Source organism: Gallus gallus, chromosome 6 (genome assembly GCF_016699485.2).
Source record: "Gallus gallus isolate bGalGal1 chromosome 6, bGalGal1.mat.broiler.GRCg7b, whole genome shotgun sequence".
Taxonomy (NCBI): domain Eukaryota; kingdom Metazoa; phylum Chordata; class Aves; order Galliformes; family Phasianidae; genus Gallus; species Gallus gallus.
In genome coordinates this window covers 18,683,890-18,705,378 of record NC_052537.1, presented here as the reverse complement: position 1 = coordinate 18,705,378, position 21,489 = coordinate 18,683,890, and the positions used below count along the sequence as shown (strand labels likewise).

Genomic DNA, 21,489 nt, shown 5'->3' with positions numbered 1-21,489 from the left:
GAAGGGGCCCAGTTGTATTCACTGTAATTTTATTTTCCTCATGATTTATGATTGTCTTTCTTTGCAGCTGTCAACAATAGCTGACAGCATCGATCATGTTTTTCCAGTTACGGGAGGCTTTTATGCCCTAAGAGGAACCATTGATTCAGTAAGCTCGCTATTCTGAGACCTAATAATGGGGACCCTTTCCTGTGTTAATAAAGCATAGGTTAAAAATGTTCACCAGAAATGCCTTCACCTTAAATCTTCCAGATTCTCAAGAAATCTTGCATTGAAATCCTAGCAGCTGAGCCATCCAGTGTTTGTGCAGGAGGTAAGCTTTCATAAGATTGGAGTTGTAAGGCAAGTAAATGAGACTGGTGAAATGTTGGTAACTACCTAATGTGGTGTCAGAGCTGAAGCCCGTTGATGAGTTGGAAAGCATCTCCCAAGGCTGTGGCTGGAGCCATGCATATCCCCTCTAAGCTTAGGAGGGAGCTGGTGCTGATACACATATCCTCTGAATGCAGGAGAAATGACTGAAAGTACTGAGGCAACTGGAGATTCTGCTCTTTAAGATACCCAATAGAAAGAGGACAAAAGAGTGGTATAAAACTAGGCTGCCGGGGGCTGTTTTGGTGCCTAATGCAACATCTCACAAACTTCTGGAAAGACTGCATTCGCTGGATCTGCTAGGGCTTGTCAGCATTTAAAACAAGGCTTTGCAGAACATTCACAGAAACTTCAGATTTATTGAACCCGGTGTAATGAACTGTAAAGGCTGAGATACCTGACATGCTTTACAAAGCATTAGTGTTTTACTTAGTTGCAGTGAAAGAACTACTAGGGTACAAGCAAATGTGAAGAATCCCCAGAGGAGCTGCTGGCAACTTCGTGCCTTTCCTGTTTAGGATATTTAACTTGCATTTGTTCTTGTTTATGTTAGCAATCTGCTATATTTTTCCTACTTAAGAGACTATTGCAGCAGAGTGAGAGTGATAGTGTAAGTTTGCTGGAAGGTGTTGTTTATAGCTCAGTTATTTAGGTCTCTTACGGTCTTGTGTTCACTTCCTTATATGCTGAAGAATGAGTGTATACAAATGCAGGATGCCTGAAAGCCGACCTTGAAAACATGGATCAAAATGGGAGATTCAGGAAAGACCTCTTAAATAGCACAAAGAAGAGAAATTATTCACTCTTCATTTCCACATATTAATCACAGCATGGTCGTGCCCCGAGTATTAAATTTCAAATGAAATATCCTTGTATCTTTCCAACTATTTCTAAATAGGTGGTTGTGGGGCAGATGTTTGTCACAATATTATCTTTGGAAAATCTCAAGAAGGAAATATTTTGCTTTTAAGAATTTCCTTTGCAGACTGCAGAATTTATCAAAAAAGCTTTAAAGTTTTGACTTTAACATTTTTTTATTTCATAGCAATTAATTGTTTTTATTTCTTGTATTCCATGCAATTTGGGGATAATAAATTATTGCAAGTTTTTCTTGCTTATTAGATGTTGCTTTTAGCTAAACACAGGTGAGATCTCCAGTAGGGATTTGACACGATGTATGAATATTGAAGGGTGACATCTGAAAAGATCCTTTCAAATCAGAAGTTTCGAAGTATTTTTCAGAAGAACTTGAGAAAAATATACTTTCAGGAGATCTGACTTCTTGAAAGTGGATGTGTTTCTGCGAAACCAGCAAAATTGTTTTGAAAAAGCAATGAGCTCAGTTTGTATGTATGCTGCGTAAATTCAGGTGCTCGTTCTGTCTCTGCTGACAGAGCCATGCAGCAAGGGTGGGCTCAGGGTAAAGCATGTTGCTGAATCAGTAGGGCATGAAGATGAGGAACTTGCATGAGTGATGGTTTGCTTATAGCAGCAGGGAGCTCGAAAGTTGGAAGGAGCCATAAGCACCGCTTGATATGGTACAGGCCATCAGCGTGGGTTAAATTGTCTTTCTCACCGAGAACTGAGCACATAATAGGTTTTCCTATGAGCCAAGCCTTACCTGGAATGAACCTGAAAGAGGTTTTTAGAGCACAAGGCTACACTCCAGTGTGGCTTTATTATCTTGAATAATCCTATTTACTTCAGCAGAGCCAGAGGCTCCTCCTCATAGCTCTTTGTTTGCGCCACTGTATCCTGGAGGGGATCTCCTTGGATTGAACAACTTTTTTTTAATGGTAGCATGAATCCAGGTCTTGAATTCAGTCCACTGGACAGTCAGATAACAGCTCTATGTGTAATGTGACTTTATAAAATACTTATTCAGACTGAAGTACAGGGAAGTCCTGGGGCATCTGAAGTCATATCAGAATTTTAATACACTTTAAATTTTGGTAATCACTTAGTAGAATTTACTGGTAATTTATATGTAAGAAGTAAGATCACATGGCTTTTAAATTCTATATGAAAATATATATCTTGTACCTTTAGAGCTGCCTTGAATTTAGAACATAGTATTTTCTAGAAATTTAAGTTTGGTCTCCTTTTTTTCCTAGGTAGGAATTTTATTCCTTTAAAAAAAAAAAAAAGTAATTCAAAACTGTGTTTCAGAATTTTGATTAAAAAGACTCAATATTTCAGAAGCATCATACATTGTGACATTCTCCAGCAAGGAAGCTTGCTTGTTTGTAGCCTCAGTGTGGAGCTATCCATGCATTTTATACTCACTTATCTGAGTAAGGAGGTGAAAACCATCTGGGATTTTACTCAACATTTTTCCTAATTTCTAGAATCTGATAGGAGAGCAGGAGGGCTTGGGGTTTGTCCCTGGAAGCTGTTCTTGACCAGGAATTAGAGCAGACTGACCCATTCCTCTCAGCTGTTATTGTAACTCGTAATTACCACTGTGCTGATTACTGGGGTTCTCAGCTTCATTTTTGTTTTGTGAGAGATTTAGTAAATTGCTGATGGAATGATTTCCATGTGGTTGCAGCTGAATTATGGCAACTCCTACTGGGGGTCTGACTCCCTGTGACAAAGCTATCCAGCAAGTCCATTTACAAATTGATCTAGTCGTGTTATGACAGCTATCTGATGCTTAATGCTTTCTGACCCTGCAAATTTGTCGTCCCCACTGTGGAGAAATGTAGTTTGGTCCTTTCTGTTCCCTCTGATTTAAAGTGACCAAGACATGCAGCCTGTAAACAGGCTATCGGTGCAGCAGCGGAGGTGCCTCCTATTCTGTTTGACAGCATCATTGCTTTGATTATGCTTACGGTATGAGGATGTGATTGAAAGGTTTTGTTGGCTGTGGCATCCTACTGGCCACATCAACTCCCAGGTGTGGATGCAAGCCGTCAGCTTCTCATCAGAGTCACAGAAGCGGAGTCGACAGCACAGCCAGTGCACACCAGCTCCAACCTACCATCTCGCTGCCAGCGCTGCCCGGTTATTTCAGTGCTGACCTTTTTCCCTTCGCTGTCTTGTCAAAAGCTGCAATCTGCGAGCTGACGGTAACTAAGGAAGAAAAGGACGCAGACAGAGCCAGGGCGCAAAATTAAATGGAATTAGCCATTTCAACAGACCGTCACCCAGAACATGCTAATGTTTGGGAGCGTTTGAAGGGGCAGACTTCTCAGTGGCAACCAGCAAATCCCGTACCAGCTGCCTGCATTTCTGCACGAGTCTGGGATTGAAGCTCAGACATCAGCTTGTGTTGGTGGGCAGGTTATTCTGAAGGCAGTTCTTGCAAGTGATTGTGCAGAATGGCAGTGATTGGGAAAAGAAGGGTGGGAGGGGTAACCTGTCTTGATAACAGCAGACCTCTAGATGTAGGTTTTACCTTTTAATGTTTTGTGTTGAAGGATTCAGTTAAATCTTTGTAGTTGCTGCCTTTGAGGATTGGGGTGGGAGGGGAAAGTCTAACTGCAACTTTATTTCAGCAAGCTGCTTTTCTGTAAAATTGAGAAATAAAAAAATAACTTTTTTATCTGGGGTTTTAGGTCACTAGATGGGCTGTGGCTACAAGCTGTGTCAGTGTGAAAGTTCGGATTCAGACATAGGGCAGAGGACAGCTGTCATGTACTTCAAACCACTCTGGAAGAGAATGCTGTATTTGTGCCATTTTTCATAACACTTCTGTACTTCTATTTACAGAACCCTTTCAAGTCGTGGTAAGAGGCAATGGTTTTTATCATGCAAGAAATATCGACCAGGTACTCTGCAGCTTCAAGCTCAATGACAGCCTTACTATCAGTAAGTCTGAAGGGAGGGGTTCCATTTCTCCTGTGGCTGTGTCACCACACGGGATGCAGCCCCCCTCCTATCCGTGTCAAGGAGCCATGTGGGGGAAGGTGGGTGGAGACCTTTATCTGGTAGGAGCTTAAAGCTCATCCTTGTTCAATCTTAAAACCTTTGGGCACTGTGTTGTGAGGCATTATGCAGGAGATGCTGCTGTAGAGTGAATTTCAGCATTGCTGTAATGATTCACGTGGGGGATGCATGCAACCAGTGAGGATTGGGTATCAAGTTTTAACAGGGAGAAATGAAAATAGGAAGAAATTCTTATTTCACCTTTAGTAAAAATAAATAATGCTACCTTGATGCCCTGATGATGTGTCCAAGCTATTTATTCACTGATTCAGAAGATGCGTACTATAAAGCAGGGTCCTTCAGCCCTACTTAGCTCCTCTCTGGCACAAGTTGCTGGTCTCATGGCAGAGAATGTTGGAAGGTGGAAAATCCCTGTAATCGTTGTGCTCCGTGGGGTTTTTGGTTAGCTGTCTCAGCAACCAGGCAAAGGACTGAATGGCCAGAAAAGATCAAGGGTACAGTTTCTCAGCAATCCTCTCCTCCTTGAGAAGCAGGGTGTCTGGTGAGGTGGAGCGTGGCATGGAGAGGGGGAGCTTTTCTCCTTCTGTGTGTGTTGCCCTTGTTGGCTGGACACAGTAGGGGCTTTCATTCTCTACCACAGCCAGACTGGTGCCTTCCCTAGCAGTGAATTCACTTACAAGAGGGTGCTATGAATCGCTCCTTCATTTTCCATCTCAGTTGCCTCCATGAAGGCTGTGTTAAATAAACTGTGGTGGTCTCACTCCCATCAGGCTTACAGATGCTCTTTGCTGGGGATTTGTTTCTTGTGGTTTACCAGGTAGCCAGACTTCTGGCTTTTTCTGCTGTGCCCCTAATTCACTGGCACCTTGACTGGATTTCACACTGCAAGTGCTAGGGCTGACCTCAATGCAGCAAGGAGGAAAACGGCCTTAATTCTAAATCTCCTCCATAGTGTGTTTTGTTTAGGTTAGCTGACATCATGAGACACTGATCTATGCTGTCTGTTCTTCCCTCCCCCCCCAGCCCTAAAAAATACCACTGCAACTTCCCTTCTTCAGCAGAGATGAGGCCTCAGAAATGAGCTTTGTTTTCAGGTGTGCTGGAATGGGTGAAGCAGGAAGGATCAGCTCTCATATCTGTTGTTGCTGGAGTTATTTTTTTCCTACATACAAAGAATGATCAAGCCTCTAAAGTTATAAATAAGCTGGTACCAGCCCCAAGCTTACTTGGGGTGAATGGGTTGCCTGGGAGGACTCCTCAGTGTCTTTCTCTGGCCAGGCATCTTAGTGCTTTGTTGGGCCATTTAGAGTGAAGTCACAGTCGCAGCTTGTCTGCTCTCATGCCTCAGTCACTCACTCTTAGGGGAGTTCAGTTTTGTTTATACTTCTGTTCCCTTTTGTTCTCTCAAGTAACCAAAGAGGTTAGAGTATTCTGTATAAGTAGATTTTGCATGTGCTTTTCAGGTAGCTAAGATGAGTATTGCTCAAAGGTAGCTTCAAAATGGCTGAGCGCTGCTGTCAGGAACAGAAACACTCCATTTCCTAGCTGTGGTACCTCTAGCCTGATAATACCATATTAGCATCACCAAGAACAGTCATCCCAATGCTTGGCTTTATAAGCAGTACCTCTGGGGAGTATTGATTCTTGCCCTTACTGTGGCTCCCATTATTGTCAAAGTTTCTCCAGAGAATGACCTCCATGGGACAATCTATATTTTTAAATCTCTGATACTATATTAATCCTTTTCAGATGAAAAGCCAACTCTTGTTCATGATACTTATCTGCTCTGTCCTGCTCCAGTGATTGAAGATGCCGGACAGTAAGTACTGCATTTCCAGTATGTGAGGGGGGACGAAGCTTCTGGATGTGGATGTCCTTACTGAGCCAAGGGCTCAGAATTTTGCCTAAAGTACCAAGCTAAAAAGATTTGGCTTTGTAACATGAATAGGGCCATCCCATACGTCCAAACTCCTTTCCTACTATGAGCCAGCATAGCTCCATTCAACACTGGGTCTTTGGCACAGCTTAACCAAAAGCTTTGTTGGACTATGGCCCCCTACAGAGATCTTGCAGTGCTAAAGATGAAGCTGGCATGAACAGTAGTGTGGTGTTTGTTTTTGAGTTCTTTGGTGCTCTTTGCCAGTCTGGTACTGGGAGGAGAGTCAGCAGCTGTGTATGTGATCCTCTAGATTTACATATGGAGTACTGCAGCCATAAGTACTGTTGGACCCAACAGGAGGTTAAAAAAAAAAAATTGGGCTGGTGATTAAAAACTCCCACATCAGCTGTGCTACAGACTTCTTGCTTCATTGGACCAACACCATGCATGCTATCTCCAGAAGTGCCAGTGATTATGGTGACTCAGCATGCCTCACTCTGCTTCAGTGGATGCTGGTGGGTGTTAGGATCCTATCCAGGATGCTGCAGTCCAAATAGTAGCAGGTGTTTCTGCACTACAGCTCCCGAACTTGAGGGCTCTGCCTGAGAGGGGCTGTCTAACAGGACTTCAGGGTAAGCTCCCCACATGAACCCAATGTGGCTAAAAGGCTGTCAGCTGTGAGATGACTTGGAGAAAAATAGAGTTAATGAGAAGAGTGGGGACAGAGGATTTTTGAGTATGCTTATGCCATTTCTCCTCAGCTTTGTTTCTATTCTTTTTTTTTTTTTCCAGGCCAAAAGTTAATTGAATTCCGAGCAATCTTTTCATTTTGGTAGCAAAATTGATGCTCAGTTTGAATTCCTTTTCTGCTGTTGTAGATGTTGCTTCCTGTGTTTTGACCCTGCTCTGCTTTGGCTAGCATTGGTATTTTTTAGCTGTGTTACAGACTTCAGGAAGACGAGGCACAAGGCTGTAGTTTCCTCCTTGGTGATCTAGATCCTTAAATACCTTACAGAGACTGAGGGAAAGCTTCCCTAACCGTGGGGACTGCCTTTTTTTTTTTTTCTTCGGACCTTTTCTCTGATACTGGGAAATGATTAAGGCCAGATTTTGCTTTAATTTCACTGTCATTTAAATCTTTTTCCTTTGACCTCATGCAAGACTCTCACTTGACTTGGATATATTTGAAAAACAAACAAAGCCAGTGTGGCTCTTAAAGATGCAGAAACAGTTTAAAATAAAAGCAAAGGCTTCTTGTGCTATCTAGGGTAGTATTGCAAGCACCTGAGACTTCATTTTTAGCTCTATCCTAGTGCCCTTTTCCCCGAGTGAGATGAAGGTTTTATAATAAAAAGCGTAAGCCCCAAATCAATTAAACCAATGTAAAAGGGTTGACTCCTGGGCAAGCAGGGAGATAGCGGCAGGTAAGCACCTGCAGCCACAGAATGCCTTGACTCAGCAGGGAATGTTACCCATGCATGTTCATGAGCCAACGGCTAAAACGCAGCCAGAATAAAAGGAACAATGGGTATAGAGATGACACTAAAAATAAGTGTATCTGTTTGTGCTTTAGGGTGGTTTTCCTACAAGTCAGCATGAACAATGGGCTAACGTTCATCTCCAGCTCTGTCAGCATCACCAGCACACAGTGTGTAAGTAATAGCAATGGGGCTTGACAGAGAAACCATGAGACCTTGGGAAGCGGCGGTGGCTCTTCAGGCAAGCCTCCTTGACTGAGCACGAGTTCTCTGCAGCTGCAGCACCACGGTTGTTGACTGGATCCCAGCAATTCTTTGAAAAATCACCAGGCTAGTTAAGACTAAACCATTACTGACGGTGGCTAGATCATGGTAGATTTGCAGATTGAACAGTTGCAATGAAAACGTTCCGTGCCCATTTCTATTCCAGGAAAAAGAGAAGTCCTTATAGGTAGGATCTACCTAGAAGGGAACCCAGAAAAAGGAGCGAATCAGCATCAGGAAGCAATACCCTGTAGTGCACTGGGTTACCTATGGGATCTGGAGTGAAATGTGCAGCTGCCAGGACTTGCATCTAGAAGGGCTACAGCATAGACCATTCTCTAAACTTTAAGGGGTACTGTCTGTTTGGTGCTTACTACGTTCGTTCTTGGACCTCCACAATTTACCTTTAGTTCAGGTATTTTTCACTTCCAGTGAGGTGATGGCTTTTCTCTTGGTGTCATGTGGAATTTCATAGGGAATAGCCAAAATGAGATAATAGCCTCTTATTCTGAAGTGAGATTCCTGGTACCAGGCTGCTGCCCAGCCGAGGGAGGATGTGCTGTTGTGGGATAGCAGTGCCTGGGATACATACCTCCTGGCTGATGTCAGGCAGACCACTTACCCCCAGGGATCTAAGCGATCCTTAAGCAAAACTTGATTTTAGAATCCAAAGAAAAAGGAAGAAAAAGGTGATACCAGTAGTTGGTGCAAGATAACAACAGTTGGCTTTAGCTAAAGATTTGGCCTCATGCTTGTGGTGTAAAAAATTGCCAAAGAACCTGATACCAAGCATTTGGTATTGAATTTGAGCTTTATTGTTACTAGTGTCAGAAGGACTTTTATAGCCTACACCAAATGCTGTCATATTGGCTTGTAATCATCATTGGCCTTTCTGACAGCTGCAGAGCAGAAGGGCAGGAATGAAGACAAACTGACTGGAGCTTACAGATTTGATTTTCTGATGTTTTCTGCAATGCAGTTGGGAAATTTTGCACCAGATTGCTGGAACAGCCTAGGGTGTGTGGATGCGGAATTCAGCAGAGATGATGTTGCTGCTTTATCTGTTTTATTATTATTATGGTTCTTTTTCCAAACATTTCCTCCAAATTTTCTACACTGAAGACTTAAATTTCCACATTTTCTATCCCCTTTTGAGCCCACAGTGAAACACAAATATTAACTGGTACGTTCAGTTACCCTCATGTAATTTATTTCTGATGGAGGCTGAAGTCTTAGCCCTAGCTGGGATCTTCACAGGCTGGAGGGTGGATGCAGAAAGCTTTCTTCTCAATAGCCTTAGGATAATGAGGGGTCTCCAATCTCCAGTCCTGTCAATCTCCTGATTTTTGCCCAGCTCCTGCAGATTAAACATGAAGGACTCCCGATTCTCATCGGGTACAAGAAAGACCATCTCGCTCCAGTTGCATCCCATAAGTGGGAAGGCTGGTGGTTCACTTTCCAGCTTTGTTCTAATCTTACTCATTTCGCTCTTTATTGTTTTATAGACTCCCTTCATTTCCTTTCCTCTCCTGCTCCCCTCTCTGTGAGCGGCAGCCAGCTGGCCTGCTCAGCCCTCCTCCCCAGCTGGCGCTTCTGTCCTTTCTGTACAGTAAGTATCTTCTCTTGACTTTACTCCCAAAGCCTCTGTGTGATCCCTGTGCTCATTTCTGTTCAGCTGCATGAAGTCTGCTATTTCCTTTTCAAAGTCCAGCTTCACTATGATGCTTTGTGTGTTTGATCACTGAAAGAGGGCTCTCTCTAGCTTCTTGCTGCCAACAGCTCCTGAGCTGCTGCTGGCAAATGTCTCAGTGATTTATATGAGCACTTAGCATGGGAAAAGCAGTGCCTGGGAACAGGACAAGGAGGCAATGTGCATCTGGAGTAACAGTAGCTGTAATATGTACATATATCCACGGCTCTTGCACTGCATTGGTGCTATGCTTGGATTTGCTTCTAAGGAGTGCTTGAACTCTTCTACAAAAATGATGCTTAATCATTCTTTTACAGTAAGCTGGCTTCAGTGGGAGCTCATGCTTCCCGGGTATATTAATGCTACACGGAGCCGTGAGTGGACCAGAGGTGGGTGGCAGCACTGAGCTGCAGCTGGGTAGCGTCTTCTATCAGGACTCCTCCCAGTGCCTGGTGCTCCACACTGGCCTTCTCCTGCTGCCTGACCTAGCAAAAAGGGGTGAGCTACGTAGTGTATCCCAGAACAGAGCGATTTGTTGTGTCAGTGACAAGAAGTGACAGAGCAGCAGAGAAATGGTGATGCTACAGAGTTATGGGATCCTGGGCTAAGTACCTAGGAATGGTGTAGGAGCCATGGAGAGGTTAGCCATGTGTTGAACATGCCAGTCCTGACTGGTCTAAGATTTGGCCTGAGGAAGATCAGGCCAAATCAACTCAACAGCTCACCCAGATTTCGCAAAGCTCTTGACAGCTGGTGCTTTCTTTTCCACCCTCAGCCTCTTTGCTATCTGGGAGGGAAAAGAAAAAACATGCTGGGTTTTGTGAGAAGAGGATAAATATGAGACTTTTGTAGTCTTGTCATGGGAACTCAAGAAGTAGTTTTCGTATTTAACAAGGTTGAATCTTATGGACTTTATCCTACAGTGCAACTTGCTTTCTTTCTGTTTATTCTCCTGACTATCCTTGTTTGAAAAAGCCATGTAGCTTTCTCTTTTAGCGAGCTCCCATTTCCCTCAGCCTGACTCATAGACCTTTCTTAAAGCTCTTTTTACCTCTTTCTGGCCCTAGGCTGTCCTCCAGTTTGCTACCAGATTTTTCCTGTTCTCTGGTACTCCTGTTGCTGGTGAATTGAACCTCTTAAACTCAGAGAACTTACCATTGACAAGGTTTTCCACAACTCTGGAATACCAGAACTAATTCTAAGCCCATCCTGGAGCCCATTGCAGTCCAAGGAAACTGCACATCCCTCCGTGCCACTTCCCATCTGCATCAGATGTTGGATTTTCAAAAGCCACATGTTCTGTATGTTCTGCAGGGGCCAAGCAGCACATTGAAGACCTTCTTTCCTGTAGTCATCAGAGCAATACTCACCCAGCAGATCTTCTGAACACATTGTAATGTATGCAATGCACAGTCCCTTAAGATTTACCCAGGAAAATCAGAGCTCTGAGTTTCCTTGGTTGTCTGGCTACTTTGGAGAGCCCATTTCAAGTATTAATGCTTTTTTTTTTAATTAAAGAAACACTGTTTTGAATGCAGATCCTCCCTGGCCCCAGACTCCCACCTGCAGAGTAGGTTGAATCTGGAATGATTAAGTCAAAGCGATCCCAAGAAACTCACCAAGAACCAGCCTTGTTAAGGACTACTTTATCTAAGTGCTCAGGCTGGGGTGCAGCTCAAGGCAACAGAGGCAGGCTTAGGAACTAATGAGACTGAGCTAATAATATATTGTATGATGGTGATATGCTGACAGTTACCTGTATGCTTTTAGCTGCAACATTCCCATTCTTAGAGTATCAGCACTGATATATTACGCATCTCTAGTAATGAAATATTCTGCACCATTGAGTTTGATCATGTAGTTTGAAATATCCTTCTGACAGCATAAAGGGACCCTCAGGACAAGTTTAGGGAGTTTGTATACAGCTTTATCACCTTTGAATCTACTGAGCTATAAGCATATCATGAATTACACATATACGTACCACAAACAGGAGGTACTTTCCTGAATCGTGACTCCAGGTACAGATTTGTCACACTAAATATTGATGAGATCCTAATGATGATAGTAATGGACTGCACCACCTAAGTGAGGCCATGTAATGGGGGAAACCTGGCTTGTTTGCCCAGTCTACTTGTTTTAACTTTAGGCCTCCTACCTCAATTGTGATATATGCAAATAACTCAAAGGCAATCATCTTGTTTGCAGCTGACTGGAACCATCCTTTTCATTGCTCTCCTGATTCTCTTTTTGCTGCTGGCTCTGGCTCTTCTCTGGTGGTTCTGGCCCCTTTGCTGCACAGTGGTAAGTACAGATTTATATACTTCCTTTTTTACTTGATATCAAGTTCAATTTCTGACTTGCTTCTTGCTAAAATGATAGTGATGATTTGGACCTTTGTTTTTTCATGTAGTAATGAGCTAAATGGCTTGACTGTACAGTGTTACTGATCCTGTAATGCATTCCATTGAGCAGCACAGGCAAGAGCTAAATCTTACCTAAAGTCAAACTTTCATCAGACTTCACTGAGTGAAATGATGGCTAGATACCTTGGGAGTTATATTAATGAATTTCTCTGCAAGCATTTTAAAGCACCTGTAAAACAGTATTGCTTAAAAGTAATTTGTTAAACACGTAAGTCATAGCGAATGTGTGTGGAGCTGAAAGCTCTGGGCATTTCACAGGGTCCAGTCAGCACCAGGCAGGGTTGGAGACATATATGTGATGGTCCTGGTGCTGCAGCATGGGTATTGCTATCAGTGTGAGTAATGATAGTCTGGTGTTTATGTACTTTGTGAAATTCACATTGAATGTGAAGAAATGGAGCCAGGCAACCTATCCATGATAAGCAAACAGTACAGAGGGCATGGCCCTGATGTGGAAGAAACCCTGCTATTAACTCAGATTCCTCCCACCACTTGTATATTCCAGGTGATCAAGGAGCCACCTCCACCACCACCTCCAGAGCCTGTAAGTATGCTATTTCTGACCTGTCACATTGTCTACAGCTGCTGTAGTGCAGTGTGCTGCCCAGGAATGTCACCCCTGTAGGTGCCTTAATGACACCTTGAAGGCTGAGAGAGGAAGTCTCTGGGGTCAGGACAGCTATTTCTGCCTTCTGCCCTCTATATGTACATACAGCAAGGTTATTTCCATCCCCAGAGAAAATAGATGTCTAACTCGGAAGTCCACAGACACACAGTTCGTACAGTTTTTTGTTCCTTCTGATGTGCATCCGTCATGTTGGTGTGTAGGAAAATCTTCGCTTCTCCAGCAGCAAAACGGTTGTGCTGGAAGCTGTCCCTCCTCCAGCAGAGCTGCTGTTCCCAGGAGGGGAGTACAGAACAAAGTCAGGCAGCTGAAAGAAAAGACAGTGAAGGCTGCATTCCTGTGGCTTTTGTACAGGAGAGGGAGCAGGGGGCGGGCTCTGGCTGTGGTTCTGCTGCAGCCTGACCCTTGGCACGATGCTTGGCCCTTCTGTATTTAGGTTGTGAGCTGTTGGAGGAAGGGTTGTACTTAACTCTCTTTGAGACAGTAACTCACAGTGGCCCTGATCTCAGCTTTGGTTTCACTCTGTTATTTTGATAGAAATAATAGCTATAAATAAAAGTATCTCCAGAATGAACTCATGGCTGCCTTTGCTCCTTTCCTAGGCACAGACAGCTGAAGGGTGGGAAAATATTTACCTAATGCACAAGAGAAGCTTACAGCTTGCTGCTAACTTGCTGTAACTTGGCATGAATATCAGAAGGCAACCACAGCTACAGTTTTGAGGTTGCCAGAGGTTATTGTTGCTGTCTCTGTGATTCTGTTGCTTGCCCTGAGCAGCAGCACTGTGACAATTTGACTTGAGAATATGCACCAAAATCATTCTGGTTTTGGGGTGATTAGTATTGTCATGAGGCACGTGATCACAGCCATGCTGTGTTTGAGGGAGATTTCAGAGCATTGCATCCTGGCAGTAGAGTTCTCAGATGCTTTGGGGTTATTCTGATCAGCAGAGAGATTAGGCCGGCACACATCTTCTTTAACCTTCCTGAAATACCAGAAAATACAGATGTTGCCCATCCCTTTACTTGGCCCTGAGCCTGCCTGCCATGGATCATTGTTTCAGGATGCATAGTACTAGCCTCCCTGTGTACAGCATCCCGCCCTTTACCTGATATAGTCTGGCTCTGATGCTATTGAACTCAATATAGGTATCTAAATCTTGATTGAAACTACAGATATTCAATTTCTAACACTTCTCAAAATGTACATGGTGGTTTTTAATGTTTCTTTGCTATATATGTTCTGTGTAAGGGCTGTTTAGTATAAGTTCTTTATCAACTTGACAAGCATAAGCCATCATGGATAGTCCCGGTACTATCAGGTTTGCTAGCAATGAGGGCTGTTAGGTGCAAAGAATTTAAATCTGTTAGATCCCATGGAAGAGGCAGAGGTTTTTTTATATGATACTCAAGTCCCCATGAAGTGAAACACTTATGAATTTAAATTGCTGATGTAGTTCACTAGGTGCTGTCTTAGATGTGGCACAAAATGGGTTTGTGTATCACAGCTTTCCAAAACATCAACAAAACAATCGCACAATGACTTCCTTGTGTATTTCTATGAGTTAGGGGTTGAAAAATCCCACAGAAGCAATGGAAATGTCAACTCTAGTCTTGCCTGGCCATACTAAAGAATCTGTTGGAGGAACTGACCCATGAACCATAGCTGAGAGTTCAGATGTCACTGAATAAATGATGGAAAGAGTTCTCTCCAAAGCATGACCTAGGAGTTAAATAAGAATAAACAAAAACGAAGACAAGCATTTTAGAAGATCTTATTGGCTTTTGGACTCTCAGCTTCATATTCATAGAGATGTGTAAAGGCCAATTCAAGAAAATGTCATTCAGTAATCTGGTAATGAATTGTGTCCTCCACTATTCGAGTTTCACATGATTTCTTTTTGTTTTATTTATATTTTTAATAAAAATGAATTCTAAAAAGAGCTGCTAGAGCTGTACTTATGGTGTGACTTTCAGCTGTCTTGACTCAGTGTAATGATAGGGAGTCTGAGAAGTCCCAGTGACTTCTCCCAGCTCAGAATGATAGAATTGGGAAAGTGTTCCCAGGGTTGTTGAACCAGAAACATTTGCCAGCTTTTAGTTATGCAAGAACAGAACAGTGAACATGAAGTAAAAGCCTGATTCAGATTCTCCCACGTTCAGAAGAAAAAAAAAAATCCAGTCTTTATAATTACAGGTCAGAAACTCTGGATCTGAGCTTCCTAAAAATTTGGAGATGCTCCAGTCTCAGTTCCAGCTCCCAACTGTACAGCTTGAGCCAGACTCTACAAAGAATCAAGCAGCACAGAACAACTGGTTACAGCTGCCATAAGAAAAGGGCTTGATGCACATGTTAGAAATCTCACAGTGGTAGCTTTTTCGCTGTTGGGTGACACTAAATTCTAAAGGCACAATTAATAAATGAGTCCTTTGGGTTAGCTGATTGCAGCATTTTCTGCACAGCTTAGGGACAAGCCAGTATAATGTACAATTCATCTGCACTTTGCTGTCCCTTAAAAGTCAGTTGTGATTTTGAAGCTCAATGCATATTTGATTAAATAAAAGCTGCCTGAAGAGGAGAGAGGGGAATAGGCAGTCCTCCTTGGCTTCCCCAGTTAAAATTGCAGCTGCAGAGACAAGAGACTTTTTTGTTTTTTGTCAGCAAGTAAGTGTAACACACAAAGCCAAATATCCAAAGATTGAACTGTAGGATGTTCATTTTTTTCCCATTTGTATGAGAACAACAGTAACATCTCCCTGTCTTTCCCACAGGAGTCAGATGATGAAGATGGATTGCCAAAGAAAAAGTGGCCAACCGTGGATGCATCTTATTATGGAGGCCGAGGTGTTGGTGGAATTAAGAGGATGGAGGTATTGTGGTTTTTTTCTGGTATAGTCCCTTGCAAATGATCTCAACTATATACTTTAAAAATGTTTTTGTGCAAACAAACAAAAAAATCCCACTTATTTTGTTGGAATACAGGCCAGGATTTAATTAAGGCTTGTCTACCTCACTGCAGCTGCCATCCAAGTATCAGGCATCGAGCTGCCACATTTGCATGAGTAATTAATTGAATATAGCATTATGAGCAGGGGAAAATTTGAAGGTTAAGGAATGGGAAAAGCACCAAAAGTTCTAATTTATCGAATCAAACCCTTCAGTTAGTGCAGTTGGCTCCTATTCTGTTGTCTACTGCAGAGTTGCACTGGTTTTGAGTATTTGAGCATGTCGTCTATGCTGTGCCTTGGTGTCTGGAAGCAGTTGGCCTTGTGAATCAAAAACAGTTATTGTTATTTTTTCTCTTTCATTTGAGCATTAACTCCTGATGTGCAAAAGCTTACAAGGGAAAAATTTCACTCTTGGTTCTCCGTGTTGAAATTGGTCAATAAATCAAATCTTACCTTGGGATTTGTCACATATCAAGACTGTGTCATGTGTGATGAGGTGTCCCTGTAAAAGAAATTTGCCTTGTGCTATCCTATGGCATACATATTCTGGAGATGCAGCTGATAATGCTGTGATAAGCTACTAACTCTTGTATATCACTGCAAGGTTAGTGAAATCTGTGTAATATTCCTTATTAAGGCTAATTAATAGAAGCACAAGGTAGGGAATTATCACTCATTTATATCTGCTGAGGGTCTAATGGTGACTTGTAGGGATTCCACACCAGGCACTGCTACCAGATCTAATTGGTAGCTGAGGGAGCTGGGCTAGTGTGGGCCAGCTGAGATTCTGGTCCAAACCAGAATGAAAGCGATGGCTTCTTAGCAAGGACCTGAAAGTCTGCAGTCAAAGTACTGTGTCTTGACATCCTTAACCATTTTCCTCTGAAGGATGTTTATCCTTGGTGCTGAATAGCTTCATGGATCACATGCTGTTGTTGAACACAGGTTCACATTTCTGCTTGAGTCAGACTACAAAAACAGATTTTTAGCTTGAAAAGAGCAGTGTACAGTGTATGAGGATAAAGTTACTGACCTCTTTTGTAGCTGTACATGGTGGTCTTTAGAAGAACTGTTTTTAGTATAGGCTGCTACTCTTAAGCTATCAAATCCTTGCCTGCTGACCCAATTTGCATTTCGGAACTAATTAACAAGAGTAGCATAGAGCTATTTATAAAGACTGCCTTCCTTGAACTAGTGCTGCTGCCTGCTTTTTGGGTGAGGCAATAGGAATACACCTGTGTCCTAGCAGAACAGGGCAGAGTGCTTTGGATTTCATTTGGAAATGGGTTAATCTACCTTGACTGCCATAACATCCCACAGCACATCATGTTGTGCTCATGTTGGTAGTTGAGGCTGCTTTTCAGAGTTAGTATATGGCTCTTAAGTGTATATTTCTGACTATGGTGCCTTCATGAATTTGGCTTCCTGTTTGATATTTGGATCGCCTGATGGAACTAGGTAAATACGCGCTTGTAGGAACCACCACAATGTCTGTACTTAGTGTACTCTCCTGGCTTCAGGTGCGGTGGGGAGATAAAGGATCAACAGAGGAAGGTGCAAAACTGGAGAAACCCAAAAATGCCATTATTAAGCTGCCAGAGCAGGAGTATGAGCCCTGGGAACCTAAGCCGAAAAAGCCCCATGTGAGAAAACCTCCTTCCCAGAGGAAGTGGTACACTCCAATCAAGGTAATGAGCCCATCTCTCAGTTTTCTGAAGTCTGTTCTATCCTGCATGATGCTATGTCCTACCTCATAAGTGTAGTCTGTCTTATGGTGGAGGTGGGGGAGCCTATTTAGAAAAATGGTCAATATCCCTCAGTTTTGCCATTTCTTGGAACTTACATTGCCCCAGATCCTGTGTTGTCTCAGTTTTTTTGAGGAAAGTGGAGGGTGCTAGAGGCCAAGAGCAGGAATATTCCCTCCCATAGCTCACCTCTTTGTTGGTCCTTTGGCACAGTTTTGGGATACCTGCTGTTGCCCCCCACTCTTCTGGCAGGGGGACCCAGCTGCACTCCATTTTGAGGCATGCTGCAAAGAAGTTCAGATAAAGAAAGTGTCTTGTCCTTGCTTTGGTTGCAGAGTGGCTAAGGCCTGGGTTTGGGATTCAGCTCTATTCCCCCCTAGCTCAGCCACAAGGCATAGTGTTTGATTTTGGGCAAGTCCCTCAGTCTCTCCATGCTTTTTCATCCTCATTTCTCCTGTGTCATTATAGTTATTTGATGTTTCCCTGCCTCTAACCTATGTATCCTCACACAACCCCAGAGCTATTATCTCAGCTTACAGCCAAGGAAGCTGGAGGGCTTGTGCTGGTGAAGGCAGCAACATACCACACTCGTCCCAGAAACCTGTGGCCAAATCCCAAACTGGTGTTTTATGTGTGCAGAATGAGACCCCCCTCTCCCCACCTTGCCATGTATGGTTCTCAGATGGGTTTAACAGCACTTGAATTTATTAGCTGGGAAGTGCCTGTGAGCAATGCCAGCTTAGGTCTTGTGGCTGTTTATCCAGTTCAGTAGACATTCATTGTTCTGCCTTTTGTTAGCCTAGCTCCTAATTGTGCCTCTGTGGAGCTGTTTAATCTACAGTCATCCTCATTGCATTTTGAGCAGAGTGAGTTTGTCCCACTTGGTTATAAGGTCCATGTTACCACTCTGAGGTCTCTGTTCTGGCTCTCCAGCAGGACAAGGGCACAGGAACAATTTTCATGCAGTTTGATGCAGAAAGGCTGCATCTGCTTAGCTGTAATTTAATTTTGTCATGTTCTCCTAAGCCTTCTTGATCGTGTCAGATGTTTTTTATTCCAGGGCAAACTTGATGCACTGTGGGCTTTGGTTCGGCGAGGCTACGATCAAGTCTCTCTTATGAGACCACAGCCAGGGGATAAGGTAAGGTGTCACAAACATACTGTCATGTCATTTCTCTGTTAGCAGCAGCAATGCTGTCCCTTGCCTTTTTTTTGGTTTTTTTTGTGAGCATGTCTCCTTCTTACATTACCTTGAGGCTAAAAATTTGTCATGAGAGCCAGAGACTTCAAATGAGCTAAAATGTTTGCAGTAGCATCAATTTAAAAGTATTGCCCCAAAAGGTCAATAACATCTCCACCATGATGATTTGAGCAGACTGAGGTAGAAACTGGCCAGCTGCAATAGCATTTCCGTCTTTTTCAGCAATGTAAGTTCTTAGCTTAACTTTCTTGGGAGCATGTGTTGGAGTTCTTTGTAAACTCAAAACTAGCAGATTTGAATTTAATATGTAGTAGTAATGTTGCAACATTATTTTTCTGATGTTGGGTAGGAGGGATAATCACTTGTCAGATTTAATAATAGTGTTAAGTGATTGTACTCTTCATCACCTGCTAGTGTGAGAAACTACGAAGAAACAAACTCAAGCAAAGTTAAAGGAAAATACAATTTCCTTAGAGCTCTGTGCAGAGATGCATCTCTTCCTCAAGACCTGTGTGGAGTCGTAGGGTATTTTCCTGCCTTGATAAACTCAAATGCACGTCAGGAATTGCTTCCTTGTTGAAGGAAGCAAGGAGTTTGTGTCGCTGAGCCACAGAGGTCTGCTCCACTGTGGTATTAGGAGCTTCCTGTTGTCTTCTGTTACTCTAGAGGAGCAACTTCAAGGGAGTTGTGTGCTGTTACCTCTGTCTGTTCCACCTTCACATTTGGCTTTCTGTGGAGGAGCTTTGATGTGCAAGTTCCAAGCAGAGATGGCAGTATCTTTCTCCCCTGCCCCTCAGCCCCTCTCTGCCAGAATCTCTACATTTTATCAGTATTTAAACTTCAGTCTGTTCCATTTTTCTTTCAGTGTGTATGGATGCTAAAGGACAAGCTCAGCTTCCCATACTACTTTGTAAAATGGCCTTTCAACTTCTTTCACCAAGCTACATTTTCAGGGCAGCTGTGCTAGAGACACTGTATTTACTTTTTAAGCACGATCTGGAGCTTCTGAATAGGCTCTTTAGGCCCAGCTGTATTTTGATAGCACTAACATTGTATACTACGTATCTATCCCCTGCCTTTTCCTGGCTTGGCGGGTACATTTCTATGGGTGCAGAGCACAACAGAGCCTCTGTTATCCTGTGCGGCCACGAAACATGCAGGGGCTTGCTCAGAACAGGGATGCTCAGTTACTTGCCCTCCAGCCCTTCTGCACGGAGGACGAGGGACTCAAAGGGGCTGTGTAAAATAGAGCAAGCTGAAGGGTTATTGTATCGGGGCAAACATTAGAAAATCAAATGTACATCTGGGAAATAGGGTGGAAAGAATCCTATTGAGCCAGATTCAGTGGAAGAATGAGATAATCTGTTCCCTGGTCTGTGAAATTAACTAAAGCTGAAGAATATTGAAAGGGAAACAAGAAAATGACTGGCCATCACTCTGCTGTATGAATAGAGGATATTACAGGCCTATGTTTCATGGAGAGATCTAGCGCATAGAAGAACAAGGTTATTATGGGTTGTTCTGTTGATTTTTTTTTCCAGTAGCAAACTGTCGGTGGAAAGCTGAGTTTGAGTCTGGATTTTGGTGAGGAAGGGATATGTAAATAAATCAAAATCATTTGAGTTGGAAGGGACCCTTAAAGGTCATCTGGTCCAACACCTCTGAAGTGAATAGGGACACCTACAGTTCTGTCAGGTGCTCAGAGCCCCATCCTTGAATGTCACCAGGTTGGGGCATCCACCCATCCATCCACTCTGGGCAACTTGTGCCAGTGCCTCACCACCCATATTGTTAAAAAAAAAAAAACCTTCTTCCTTAAATTCAATCTAAATCTCCCCTTGAAACCATTTCCAAAATCATAATATACATAACATACTTGTATATACTTGCATGCATAAGTCCAGGCTACAGGACATCAGTGCTATGGGTGACTTGGCTGCATGGACAGCTATGGCTCCATGGAGCCAGAGGAGCTGGGCAGCCCTCAGAGCCAAGGAGAGAATGGGGCACCACTGCCCAGTTGTGTTGACAGCAGTCAATAAGCGTTGGGTTTCTGCTGATAGTTCTGGAGGCACAGTGCTTTGTTGTGTGGTATTCTTCCAGTTGGCACCATCCAGAGGCCGGAGGGATTGCACCATTGCTTTGTTTTTGCAAGGTTTTGTTTTCTGGTTTGTTTTTGTATATTTTGTTGTTGTTTGGATTGTGGATTTTTTTCTGGCAGCAGTGAGGTGTGTGCTTTTTTCTTTTTTCTTTTTTAAAGGAAATTGTATAGTTCTCTATTCAGGAAAACTTAACATTCAAAAGGCAAAAATCCACAGTGTTTTGGGGACTGGCCTTTGCATTCATAACGCGGAAAATTCCTATTTCTGAATATCCAAAAATCAATTAAATTATCTTTACAGTTTCAGGGATTACCTGAGATGTCAGAACCCACTGGAACAAGATAACTCACCAAAGTTAACATTCTCCAAACTTTTTCAGTGTACTCCTAATTAAAAACAAACGTTATTTTCCACTTGTATTAGCTCAGCTGGGCACGTTAGTTTTTTGTACTGGTGAAAAGTAGGGTCAAACTGTTGTTTGTTTTTGTTATTTTATTTTCATTATATGTTATGATGAATGCATCCACAGTTGAGGGAGGGGGGAAAAAAACACAGGGCTTTTTTGGGAATAGCATATGACGAGAAATGTTTTAACATTGAAGCACTCTTTGAAAACTTTTAAAAAGTATTTTTTCATCCTTCAAAACAGCTAGGTTATCAGAGCTTTTCTGCCTGAAAAATCCTTGTAGAAACACAAGCATGGTACCCACTGCACTGTGCCTGTTGCAAACACCCCGTTGGTGCCCTGTGGGCAGCTAGAGTTTGGCAGTTCCCAACGGGCACTTGGGATGCCTCTCTGCAGCTGCAGCACATAGGGCTTGTTCACCCCAAGGCTGCTGCCCTTCCTTTCCTCCCCCAGGAATCTGGG

At 43.0% G+C, this 21,489-nt stretch overlaps 1 protein-coding gene across 1 annotated transcript in view; it reads left to right on the top strand.

Annotated features, from left to right (window-relative positions):
- Positions 1-21,489, top strand: part of ANTXRL (ANTXR like) — a 51,674-nt gene that overhangs the window by 15,028 nt on the left and 15,157 nt on the right. The window contains 10 exon segments of the mRNA XM_015288443.4: positions 68-148; positions 253-313; positions 4,087-4,185; positions 6,013-6,082; positions 7,716-7,794; positions 11,783-11,878; positions 12,506-12,544; positions 15,397-15,495; positions 17,094-17,261; positions 18,379-18,459. Of these exon segments, the coding sequence (XP_015143929.1) occupies positions 68-148; positions 253-313; positions 4,087-4,185; positions 6,013-6,082; positions 7,716-7,794; positions 11,783-11,878; positions 12,506-12,544; positions 15,397-15,495; positions 17,094-17,261; positions 18,379-18,459 (873 nt within the window).